The following is a 13888-nucleotide window of genomic DNA, read 5'->3' as shown; positions in this document are numbered from 1 at the left end:
TGCCGACTAAGCAGATTTTCTGACTGACCTGTTAAGCTTGTATAGGTCTGTTAAGCTTGTATAGGTCTGTTATAATTGCCATTAGCATTCTGCACACAATGTTGACCTTATTTTATTCAGCATTTACCATTTCTATTGAACATTATGTGGTAGTTACACTTACCCTTGAGAAGTGAGATCAATAACAACTAGGTCATTTTGTAATAACACGGCAATTGCATAAGGGTCTTGGAAATCTGAAAGAACAAAAATAAAAATATTATCAAACAGAAGCAATACAGTTCTGTGCTCTTGAAATAACCTTAAACTACTTACATGTACATTAACCCTAAGCATGCTGGCAGGAACAGATTCTACCCATGTGACTAGTATAGACAAGACTCCGTGCCAACTGATCATTGTCTGTACTGTTATCACTGCTATTCAGTCAGAATATATTTTGAAATTTTTACTAAACATGAGGAATGGTTTAGTCCAGATTGAAAGATGGGCAAGTCCATTTTTGAAATTTAGGGTTATAACAGTTAATTGCTAAGTTATAACCTATATAGTCTTGCATTGAGCTGATAAAAAAACTTTAATAGGCTTATTTCCATATATTAAACTAATAAGTTGCTCCTCTGATAAAACTGTACATTTTAAAATTATAGGTGTTATTGCGTTTTGATTTTAGTGTCTCCTCAAATGATTTTAGTGTCTCCAACTATCTTTCATACTCTCTATACAGACAACCATGTATTCTTGTATTATACTGAGCTAAATGCTTTGTAAATGCGTAGAAAATGTCAGCTTTTTTCAAATACAGGTAAATACTAGTGAAGAATCCAAAACTACTTGTTAAAAGTTAACTGTATACAAACATAAGTTAACTGTATACAAACATATGACTTAAACACCATTATTTACATAGGTTAAAGCTGTCCAACAATGAAATAACACACTCTTCCTCAACATAATATTATTATAAATGGATGAACAAATCTTACCATTTTGCCAAGGAGTTTCACATAGAACTACAAAGTCTATGATAGTATGCTCCATTTCTAGTACAGTGGTATTTTTACCAGACATCACAGTTATACAAGGGGTCCGCCCAGCACGATCATACGACATCCCACCAGAAAAAATCACCAGGGGGTCACTGAAATATACATAAATTTGTATGTTTTATTATAATGAAATATGACTGACTTAACATGCCATTCTATCCATAAACAACCATTGCAAACCCTTTCAAATAGAAACATGTATACAAATATCTTATTGCATGTTGTCCAACTACAAACAAGAGGTAAAGAATTTTATATCTTACAACTACAAACATTTTTGTCCCTAAAAATGACAAACAAGCATCATTATCCATGACAACTACCTTTTTCCATGACAAGAAACAAGTTTATTTTACACCCCCAAAAACCCCTAAATATCTTTAATAGACTTGTCCATCTTACAATCTGGACAAAACCATTAATCCTTTTTTATATAGAGAAAATTTCAAAATATATTGTAACTGAATGGCAAACAGTGCAGACCATGATCACATGACACGGATGTGCGGGCTGATCTTGGTCTGCACTGGTCGCATGGGTAGAATTAGTTGCCTTCAATAGGTTTAAGATTTAAGCATTACTGTTTATCTTAACCCAAAACCTACAGAATACATTTCCTGCTTCTTAACAACAACAACTACAACAGACAATTACACTCATCCCCAAGAAGCAGCCACAGACAAATTTCTACTAATATGTTTTTCCTCCTCCTTCCAGACTTTAAAATGAAGTGAAAATCTTGAAACAATGCCAAAATTTACGCAAGAATATTTCTTCTTAATAGCATGTAATTCCATGTAATACTAGCAAAATCAATGGATTAATAACTATTTCAGTGCAAACTTTAGCTTGTTAAAACCTATCATAAGAACCTGCTCGGATCCCAGGGGGACACGCTGTAATTTCAGAAACTATCTTAAAGATTAGCAAACACATGGGGCCCTATAATTTCTATCATTTACAATCTTCTCCCGAAATTTATTGCCATAAAATAAATACTTGAACTTTAATCTATATTGTTCTTAAATACTGCTGGAAAGTTCGGAGGGGGGGGGGGGGGGGAGGTGATCAATTCTGTACATTTAATATATTAGCAGAGAACAATGGTTTTACATAATAGGAGAGAACAAAACAATGAGTAATGACAATGCTTACAAAATTTGTTGTATCAACCATATATCTTTCTTATAAATTGGATAAACTTTATCAAATCAGACTCAAAGAAATGAAATCTGTGCCACAAAATTATGAAACTTGAAATTTCCAGTTCAGTGAGCAAGATAATTTTTAAAATGCTGTTCCAATGTTCACTTACTTTGAACTTAAAGACAAAATATATATGCTAGTCCAGCTTTTACGACTCATCTAGACATAATCGGGTTATTACCTTGGTACATAATTAAGTTTATCTAAGAACTGCTTCAGTTGATTTTACTAGGACATACTGTTGAACTCACACTTATTCTCAGTATTATTACAATCTTATTGTATCCAGATAGTGTAAAGTCTGAGTTAAAACAAGAGCTATTTGTAGGTCAGTGTAACTGACTATTCTCAGTGATTGACAGTAAGAAATGGGGTACAACTCAGTAAACAGGTAACTCAAAAAGGGACCTATGCCCATCATGCAAGATAATAACTGAGAACAGTGTGTGAAGTTATTACCCATGATTATCAGTAATTTTGAAGATATCAACTTGTACCAAAAAAATAAACCAATGACGCCAGGGTGAGAATAATTATAAGCTGACTGAATATTCTTCGAATAGTCAAGCTAAAAAGAAGTGTCTTAAACTAAATTGCAATGGTACAAATGTTAATCTGTTATAGAATTCAATTGTCCAAATTTCAATACCTTAAGAAAATTGTGTTAGAGGACAGCAGATTTTTAATTTGATTCTCAAACTCCTACATTATTTTTACTTCGCACTACTCACTCTGAAAGCCACTATAATGAAATCACACTTATGATTATCTATGAAGCTTTGATGATTTGTTTTGGTAAATAAAGAAATAAATCATACAATGGGCAGTGTCGGTCCAACAATCTGATATAGAATTTCCTCATATTTGCATAATTTCTATGGCACCATATGTTTCTATTGCTGTTGCTTACATTGTAGAAAATGTATTACATATGACACAATTATAGATTTCTGTTTATGCAACCTTTCTACGGTACCACGCACTCACATATTCAATATTTCTTTGTTTTCATTGTGTTGCCTTTGTACTTTTTTTTATCATTTTGTTCGTGGCTTTTAAAAGCTTTTTTACCAGCTGTATCATTTAATTGAAATGTTTCTATTTTGCAAAGGTCAAAATATACAGTTGTCAGCCTCAGAAAACACAGGCTGTTGTCAAATCATTTTATTTACTTTTACATTATATATATACTATTGACAGCTCTTCTGTTCCATGGCTTGAAAGGTTTTACCATTGACAGTAAAAGGAGAAAAGTCTACCATTGACATTCACAGGAAAAGTCTACCATTGACAGTAAAAGGAAAAAGCTACCAATGATAGTGAAAGGAAAAGCCTACCATTGACAATGGCAGGAATAGACTACCATTGACAGTTATAGAAATAGCCTACACTTGACATTAACAGCAAAAGCCTACTATTGACAGTTACAGAAATAGCCTACCATTGACAGTGACAGCCTATCATTGACATTTACAGTAATAGCCTATCATTAACAGTCACAGGGAAAGCCTACCTTTGACAGTGACAGGAAAAGCCTACCATTGACAGTCACAGGGAAAGCCTACCTTTGACAGTGACAGGAAAAGCATACCATTGACAGGGAAAAGAAAATCATTGACAGCTACAGGACGAGCCCATCATTGACAGTGAAAGGAAAAGTCTACCATTGCCAGTGACAGCTTACCATTGACGGTTACAGAAATAGCCTACAACTGACAGTTACAGGAACCTACCATTGACAGGGACAAAAAAAGGCCTACCATTGACAGTTACAGTAATAGCCTTCCATTGACAGTGAAAGAAAAGGCCTACCATTGACAGTTACAGTAATAGCCTACCATTGACAGTGAAAGGAGTAGCCTACCATTGACAGTGACAGGAGTAGCCTACTATTGACAGGAAAAGCCTGCAATTAACAGAGACAGAAAAAGCCTATAATTGATAGTGATAGGAAAAACCTACTATTTACAGCAAGCGGGGAAGCCTACCATTTACAGCAATAGGGGAAGCCTACCATTGACAGCAACAGGGAAAGCCTACCATTGACAGCAACAGGGAAAGCCTACCATTGACAGCAACTATAATCCATGTCAGAGAACATTATAAACTGACAGCTACAAATATTTGCTTTTGGTAGTATTTCTGGTCTATGCTTGAATGGAATCATAAAGAACAACAATGACCCATGTATAAAATCTACAAATGTTCCAAGTCAGGAAAGGTGCACTTTTGACCACACTAATCACCCATGACTGAAAAGGACCAGAGTGACTAATGAAAGCAGAAATGCTCACTGTCACACAAAATTTCTTTAGACAGCACTAATGCTTCTGCCAAACACTGCTTCAAATGGACCAATTATTAACATTAAGATCTTGCTTAATTACTTGTAAGTTGAAAAGCTGATACAAATATAAAACAGCCATTGCCAAGTATAAAACCAGTCAGTCTGCAAATCCATGCAGCCCGACCAGACTCAATAGTTTTTGCTAATCAACTTTTTAAATTTGCATCTTGACATACATACCAAAAATAGACAAAAGACAATTCCAGTTATGGACGTTGAAAGTCCAAATGTCAGAATTCATCAACATAGGAGTTAACCTTTTAATTCAATAACTTGGCACAGTGAAACCTTCATATATTATTTCTAATATCAGACAATACCCTATCCACTAGAACAAGTCCCAATATTATCATATTCACTCATTTCATAGGATATACACTGTGTTTTGCTATTTATGTTTCAGCACCAGAAAGGAGAACTTCAGTTTGCTTAATATATTATGTAATCAAAGTACTGAAAGTATCAGTGGAGCACTTGTTACTGAGAATGAGAGTAAAAAAGAATGATTACTATCATATAATTATATAAAGACAGACAATAATGATTTGATTTAGTATATCTTTATAGAACAATGCCCTCTGGGAGACAGAGACTTTGGTTTGTTTCTGAGAGGCATTAAATCTGTTATGAAGTTTTACTATAGGAAGAATTGAGTCTGTTGTTGTGTAGAGGTTATTGCTCTCTGGAGGGCCGCTTACCAGAGGTTGCACTGTATATCGTGGGATTTCAAATGGAGAAGATGAAGTTTCACATGAATGTTTCTGAACTTTGCATACAACTTCAAACAATTTGTAATCATAAAGCCACATTGTGAGTTATACTTTTTTCTGCTTTTATAATAGAAAATTGTTCAGAAAAAATCAGTTGAACATTGGTTAGTTATCCAAGAAAGCCAGTTTAGTGTATTGACCACCATGATATGACAAATTAAAATCTTTTAAATCCTGATGCAAAACAAACAAACCAATTGCGATGGAATATTTTTATTTAAAAATGCAGCACCATTATGGAGTATTTATTAGGAAGTATACAGTACACATCTTAATATTTTTTTTTTTAAAGTTTCACTGCTGGCAACACATTAAAGTTTAACAAGGTTTGGCAAGACATGGAATCTGTTTTTATTTTCTAATACATGTTGAGTAATAGAGAAAGAAAAATGTCTTTAATGGCTACTTAATAATGCATGATGCTATGCACAGAAATACATGAAATAGGATAGGTTTAAAATCTCTTAGAAAACTAATGCAGATGCATAGTCATTTATCACCCTACTTCGCTTAAGGTTCACACCCACCTTGTTATAATGTTACAGTACTGTAACTTGGCAGTTTCCTTATAATATTCTGTGCCAGTATTTGCCTGCTTTGTCATAAGTAACTGTGATTTTCAGAGTAAAAATTACAAATAAATGGCACCATGGCAGAGTGGTTTAGGCACCAGACTTGTAATCTTAGGTTGGATGGCCACATGGGTCCAACTCATCAGGGGCAAACACTTGTTTCCTAATGAGAAAGAAACTTTATACTCATTACTAAGTTAACTGTTTGGTCTCAGTAATAGATTCGAGAGTGAAAGTATAAATTATCACAAGCGAACTAAAATTGATTTTGTGTAAACTAAGTAGGAAAATAAACACCCACTGCTTTATTTAAAACAAGTCCAGTTCAAATATGATAATTATGAAGTTTGTAGAGAAAATCTAAGCTGAAAAAGGGGCATAACTTTGCATAAAATAATTTAAGGATTATCTGCCCTTTTGAAAATGGCATCCTTTCATGACAATGAACAAGTATACCAAGTTTGAAGTGAATAGAAAATAGACATTAACAAGTTTAACACCAATGCAAGCCAATGAAAGGGTCTTGACAAAAGCCCCACCTTTGTTCTTTTAAAGTGGAGCTAAAAAAAACAAAACAAAACAAAACAAACAAGAGCTGTCCGTAAGACAGCGCGCTCGACTTTTTTATTGCTTGCCAATAAAAAAAGTTTTTGCAGTAAAAGGCAATACAAGAATCTCTGTATTTTTAAAGTGAACAATGGCCATGAGCATTAAGATATTTAGTGAAGAATTATTTTACTGAATTGTGTGATAGACCCTTGAACACTGTAGCTGGTCACTTGTCCACCAATCAAATAGGCGAGATAAAATGTGAAATATGCATATACTACTGATTTTAATTTCAAGTACAAAAAGAGAAAAAATAACTAGTTGTTTGATACCCTTGAATATTACAGCAATGTTTATATGACATAATTTATGGTAAAGTGAACAAGTGGATAGGAATGAATTTTTTTAGATTTTTTTAAGTTTTTTAGTGCTTGCCTATAATACAAAACATTGACAGTTAAGGGCCATAATTCAAATAAAATCTTTGACAGAATTACCTTCTCCTGGACATGTTTGGGAATCATGATTGTAAACAAGTATTCCAACTTTCAAATTAATATCTCAAACAGTTCAGTCAAAAAGTGGACTGGTACTAAAAACTTAACCAAGATTCTAAGTCGATAAAAGGCCTTAATTTTTAAAACAAATCCTTGACAAAGTTACCTTCTCTTGCGTACAGATGGGGGTAATGATGTGAAATAGCAATTAATTTTCAAGTAAATACAATAAAGGTACCAGGCAATAGTGGATTTTACCCAAGACTATGTATTTTCTAAGGTCCAAAAGGGGCAAACATTGCTTCCCAATAAACCGAAATTATGTCCTCTTTCTGTTAATGATTGGCCCGTGATAGATTCAAGTAAAGTAAAAGTTATCAAAGCGAACTCAAAATTGATTTTTGAAACTAAAGTGGGGGAATAAACAGAAAAACAACCAGTTCAATATGACTTTCTAAGTAAAAAAGGGCATAACTGTTCAAAAACTTGACAGATTATCTGCTCTTTTGAAAATGGACAATGAACAAGTATCCAAGTTTAAGTAGAATACTTTTGAAGTGGGTGTAAGAAAATACTTAAACCCAAGTTGACACCAAGCAAGCCAAGAAGGGTCGACAAGAAGCCCCTTTATTCTTAGAAAGTGAAGCTAAAAAAAAAACCCAAAACAGAACATTTTAAGTTTTCAGGATTCAAGTCAAAACAAAGGTCCATAGATGCTCTGCTCACCCTCAGAGGCTATGGATGCAGGATTTTAATTTACATGTGTCTTTTATACTTTTTATACCCCCCCCCCCCCAACACCCAAAAACACACCACAATATTTTGATCAGGCATAGTCAGTGACAGTAATATTAAAGAAATGAAATATTTAAAAGTCAAACTTCCATCATACATCATACAGATTGATCCAACTTAAGGAAATATTATCCTTCTAACATTATTCAAGATAGATTTTTATTCTTTTCTTTTTACAAAATAGTTTCTCATTTATCAAAATCTGACTTCAATTTACGAAATAAACTATCTACATCATCTTTAACAATTACATATTTGAAGCTCTGTAATTGAATAGAACTGAGCACAGTAATTGAATACAACTGTTTAGCAATAAATGATAAACATGATCAGTGTAAAATCAGAGATGGAAAATGGAAAGGTACAATTTATTTTAATATCTTACAAGAACCAGAGAGAATGAGTCATGGCTAAAATGATACAGGGTTGTTTTTAAATGACGTCAATATTGGTCATATCCTATCAAAAAGATTTGCTTTTTACCCAAGAACTTACCAAAGTTCTTGGGACAATAATTCCAAAATAGATACGAAACACTCAAAAGTCAAGCTGGAAAACTATATGTATATCTTTGTTTTGAAAAGCAATTTAACCCATTAATCATCTCACTTTATTATCTGAAAGTAAAAAAACTTGTATGTCTGATGGAACATGCACATATCCTGATTTAACCCTCCTATGAAAATACTAAAATCTAGCAAGCATAGAGAACACCAATCTATATATCCCATCTTTCCCCATCATCCAATCAAAATCATGCATCTATAATTTCATTTAATCTATGTGAAGAACTTGTTTTTAAAAAAAAATTTTAACACAGATTTTAACATTTTTTTGTCATATCCACCTATCTGGCATTCCTGGATAACTAACCAGTAATTTACAATTTCTCTGTGCGATCAACTACTTATCCAACATGTTTTTTTTTTTTTAAATCAGTTGTTAGAGACAAATCACCATTAGATTTAATGTCCGAGATCAACTGTCACAGAGAAATTACACCTCACTTGAGGATCAAACCTACAACCCCTGGATTACAAATCTGATTCCCTCCCTAAATTGAGTGTAGCAGGTGTAACTGTACTTCTTTCTAGAGATTTTTTTTTCTTTCACTTAAAGTAAGTACAAAAACCTCATTGAAATACAATATGGATCCACTATAATATATGTTCTGAACAAGAACTTTTCCAAAGAATCTGAAACTTTTGAATGAATATTACAATTTTATTAGCATTAAATAACTAAAGCTTTTGCTGTTTTTTTTTTAACTTCAAACTGACATTTTCAATGCCTTTTAGGGAGTTTTGAAAGATTTTTTAGTACCACATATGTATACATTATTTCAAAGGCAAGACTCTTACGTATCAATGTATACACACTAACTTTTGAAAAACAGCTTGAGAGCTTTGTAATGTAATTAAGTTTTTCTGTGTTTCTAGCAAAATTTGGGTAATGATTCTAATTTGATCCTTCAATGATATGGGGAAATGATTCTAATTTTAACCTTCACTGATATGGGTAAATGATTATAATTTGAACCTTCACTGATATTGGGAAATGATTCTAATTTGAACCTTCAATGATATAGGGAAATGATTCTAATTTGAACCTTCAATGATATGGGGAAATGATTCTAATTTGAACCTTCAATGATATGGGGAAATGATTCTAATTTGAACCTTCACTGATATTGGGAAATGATTCTAATTTGAACCTTCAATGATATAGGGAAATGATTCTAATTTGAACCTTCAATGATATGGGGAAATGATTCTAATTTGAACCTTCAATGATATAGGGAAATGATTCTAATTTGAACCTTCAATGATATGGGGAAATAATTCTAATTTGAACCTTCACTGATATGGGGAAATGATTCTAATTGAACCTTCAATGATATGGGAAATAATTCTAATTTGAACCTTCAATATGATATGGGGAAATAATTCCAATTTAGAAACTTTTACCACAGAACCACAGAGGCTACTACCTCATTCTCATAATCTGTATTTGCAGATTATAAAACTTATTTGACAATTATCATTTACTACAATACTAGATGATGGGCAACATTTCAAACACATTATATATATTTCTTGGCATTATTCAAACACATTTCAAACATTTTTATATATTAATTAACAAGGACAAAACTCAAAGCCTGAAATATTTATGTGTTTTGTCAGACTGCATCCCTGTGATTTAAATCTCACAACCCCGTTATACAAGGAACTGGTATACTATGTTGAACAGGATTTTTAACAGTTCTTCTTAATCAAACCTGACTATATAAAGTTAGACCAGTCTAAGAAATGGAAAAGCTGGTACGTGTTCACAGGTGGTTTCTTAAACAGATTAACATTACATCTAAGGTATTTATTTTAAGAAGTGGCATTTAGCACAGGTCAGACTGTATATTCAAACATTCTAGAAGATTCATAGCTAAATGATAGCTACGATATTGGTAGTACTGTTATATATAGAAGAAGACAAGATTTATGAAAAATATATCCCTCAGTTGTTGTTTGTTTTTCAGACCAGGCATGCAATAACTCTTCTGACTACTCACCTTGATATAAATAATCTAAGCCAGCGACTTAACCTTAAACGTATCAAATAAATTGCATTAAATAATTTTCAATCCAATAAATAAATATTTATTTTATAAGCCCGAGTAATCAAATCGAAATTAATCTAATCAAAAAGCAGTAATTGAGAATAAAATCAAGTGAAAGATGAATCATTTCACCTCTAGAAAATATTAAGTTTGACAATGAAAATGGCGTGAATACCCCGCATACCACTTTGTCAGAATCAACAGTAGTAATTTAGAGCTCAAGGACCACCTCCCAGCCAAATCTGAGGGAAGTAAGCCAGTGCATTGCCAAGTTATGTATTCTACATGTTTCTGCATAAAAACTCATAAAAATCATTCTATCCCTCCAAACTTTCTAATATCTTTAAAAATGATGATAAAGTAGTCCCAATGCTGCAATACAAGAGATTTGATCAAAATCAGAGATCTGAGTAACATAATACCTAGCACTGTCTGGAAAATAACTATTTTTGACCAAATTTCACCAATATCTTTCAATCTACTAAAAGCCCTATTATCTAATTTGATATAAAGTCTATATATTCAACACTATCCCAACTGTTTATTGTTAAACAATCCTATGTCAAATGTTGTTTAAACACATACAGATTGGTTTTGATTTTAGCTCTTATTTTTTTACTTTCAGACAAGTCTGTGTTCAACCTACTGTGTTGATAAAAACCTTAAAAATGTAGTCAGTCTTAAATGACTTTACCCTCTAGCAGTGACGCCAAAAAGTTGTCAGCATTTTCTAGTAATGACAGTGATGCCTTAAAGTTGTCAGCACTCATTAGCAAAATCAATGATGCAAACTAGAAATGTGTCCATAGGACACTGATGCCCCCACACGCCACTGTTCTGTCAATCTTATGACTCTAGGTCAAATATTTTTTGGACTACATGTGCCACAAGTTGAAAACTAAAAATCAACAAAGAGCCATAATTCTATTAAATTTGTTCGCAGCAAAAATTCCTTCCTTTACTACCATCTACACATTAAGGTTGTTAATCCCTGGAAGTTTAAGCAAAATCTGCCATCCGGTTTAAGAGGAGTTGCGTTCACAAAATTTCTACATAGTATATAATGAAACAAGAGCTGTCCGTAAGACAGCGCGCTCGACTTTTTTATTGCTTGCCAATAAAAAAAGTTTTTGCAGTAAAAGGCAATACAAGAATCTCTGTATTTTTAAAGTGAACAATGGCCATGAGCATTAAGATATTTAGTGAAGAATTATTTTACTGAATTGTGTGATACCCTTGACTGGTACTAAAAACTTAACCAAGATTCTAAGTCGATAAAAGGCCTTAATTTTTAAAACAAATCCTTGACAGAGTTACCTTCTCTTGCGTACAGATGGGGGTAATGATGTGAAATAGCATTAAAAGTTTCAAAGCAATATCTCAAAGGGTTAAGGCAATAAGTGGATTTTACCCATATTCAATGTATTTTCTAAGTCAAAAAGGGGCATAATTCTGTCAAAAACCTTGACAGAGTTATGTCCTCTTGTCTGTTTGATGAAGGTCGTGATGGTAAACAAGTATGGTCAGTTTCAAAGCAATACCTCCAATGGTTTTGAAATAAAGTGAGGTGGTACAAAAAACTTAACCAAGCTCAATACACTTTCTAAGTCAAAAAAGGGCCATAATTCTGTCAAAAACCTTGACAGAGTTATGTACTCTTGTCTGTAGATGGAGGTTATGATGGTGAACAAGTATGGTAAGTTTCAAAGCCATACTTGTAATACTTCTGAAATAAAGTGGGGTGGTACGAAAAACTTAACCAAGGTGTGACGCCAACGCCGACGCCGACGCCGGGGCGAGTAGGATAGCTCCCCTTTTCATAGAAAAGTCGAGCTAAAAATCAACAAAGGGCCATAATTCTGTTAAATTTGGTTGCAGCAAAAATTCCTTCCTTTACTGCCATCAACACATTAAGGTTGTTAATCCCTGGAAGTTTAAGCAAAATCTGCCATCCGGTTTAAGAGGAGTTGCATTCACAAAATTTCTACAAAGTATATAGTGAAAAAATCAACAAAGGGCCATAATTCTTTTAAATTTGGTCGCAGCAAAAATTCCTTCCTTTACTACCATCTACACCCTAAGGTTGTTCATCCCTGTAAGTTAAAGCAAAATCTGCCATCCGGTTTAAGAGGAGTTGGGTTCACAAAATTTCTACATAGAATATATAGTGAAAAAATCAACAAAGGGCCATAATTCTGTTAAATTTGGTTGCAGCAAAAATTCCTTCCTTTAATACCATCTACACATTAAGGTTGTTCATCCCTGTAAGTTTAAGCAAAATCTGCCATCCGGTTTAAGAGGAGTTGCGTTCACAAAATTTCTACATAGTAGCTAGCGAAAAAATCAACAAAGGGCCATAATTCTGTTAAATTTGGTCGCAGCAAAAATTCCTTCCTTTACTACCATCTACACATTAAGGTTGTTCATCCCTGTAAGTTTAAGCAAAATCTGCCATCCGGTTTAAGAGGAGTTGCGTTCACAAGATTTCGGGACGGACTGACGGACGGACGGACAAGTGCAACGCTATATGCTCCCACATTGTGGGGGCATAAAAAGTTGTAAGCATTTTTTTGCAATAAAGTTGTCATCACTCTCTAGTAATAACAGTGAAGCCTTAAAGTTATTAGGGATCACGTTTCCAGGCGACTTGGGCGACAAAGTCGCTTGTCTCTCTCCATTTCGCCCGGATCGCTCAGAAAAGCGAAAACAAAGTAGCCCTAATTTTCAATAAATTTAGAAGTTTCAAGCAGCTCGGTAATCGTCTACGCTCCTCCTATTTCAAAGCGATTTGTTAAACGCATTTTCATTGGTCGGTAAAATTGGAAAGCCAATGAAACGCAGCGAGACAATTTAGCGAGTGTTGGAATTGAATGGTTGACATCTTCGGGTATTGTCAAATGCCGACTTAATATCAATAAACAACAAATAAACAGATTAGTGGCGATTCATGTCAATTAGGATAAATTGGGGGCATACTTATTGCATTAATTAGTCGGTAAGTTTAGTGATCTTATTCACACATTTTCTCTTTACAAAAGCGTGTCGCCAAAAGTGTTGGTCACATGTACATGTTTCGATGTTTATAATTGTCTCAGCAATTTGGAAAATGGGTCTCTGTTATAAATGTTGGTGATGATTTATCCCTTGATTATTATTCTTTTAAAGAACTTTAAAGAGCATTATGCAGAAAAAGTCTGTTGAAGAAAAAAAAATTATCAACTGTACACACGGTTTTCTTTATAAAAAAAAGCATCCACATAAACCTTATTAAGTTTATATGAACTTTGACTCTGCACTCCCTATGAATATTTCTGGGGAAAATGATGAAATACATGTATAGGGCCTAGGGGCCTACTAGTGATTTACTAAAATATTTTTTTTTTTATTTCAGCACAACATCACATGGCTGCAGCATTAAAATCAAAACAAGCTACACAAAACCTATGATAAAGATGATATAGAAGAAAAAAAAACTCCCACATTTGT

The 13888-nt window shown here is 33.5% G+C and overlaps 1 protein-coding gene and 1 long non-coding RNA gene across 4 annotated transcripts in view; one reads left to right on the top strand and one right to left on the bottom strand.

Annotated features, from left to right (window-relative positions):
* The window catches only part of LOC132735094 (uncharacterized), a 55359-nt gene extending 43357 nt beyond the window's left edge, over nt 1–12002 (top strand). Inside the window, exons 2-3 of the long non-coding RNA XR_009626406.1 lie at nt 6841–7151; nt 11714–12002. This is a non-coding gene — a long non-coding RNA (uncharacterized LOC132735094). The remainder of the gene's footprint in view (nt 1–6840; nt 7152–11713) is intronic.
* LOC132735092 (syntaxin-binding protein 5-like) overlaps nt 1–13888 on the bottom strand; it is a 119603-nt gene that overhangs the window by 70019 nt on the left and 35696 nt on the right. For 2 of the 3 annotated variants that reach the window (XM_060721996.1, XM_060721994.1), the window contains exons 10-11: nt 987–1141; nt 164–236 (exon numbers count right to left, since the gene is read on the bottom strand). In XM_060721996.1, the coding sequence (XP_060577979.1) occupies nt 164–236; nt 987–1141 (228 nt within the window). Of the gene's footprint in view, nt 1–163; nt 237–986; nt 1142–10354; nt 10388–13888 lie in introns of all 3 variants that reach the window. The other variant, XM_060721995.1, reaches the window with a different exon arrangement.

Source organism: Ruditapes philippinarum, unplaced genomic scaffold, assembly GCF_026571515.1.
Source record: "Ruditapes philippinarum isolate M1 unplaced genomic scaffold, ASM2657151v2 ctg497_1_1_1_1, whole genome shotgun sequence".
NCBI classification, from domain to species: Eukaryota; Metazoa; Mollusca; class Bivalvia; order Venerida; family Veneridae; genus Ruditapes; species Ruditapes philippinarum.
This window is presented reverse-complemented; position numbering and strand designations above follow the sequence as displayed.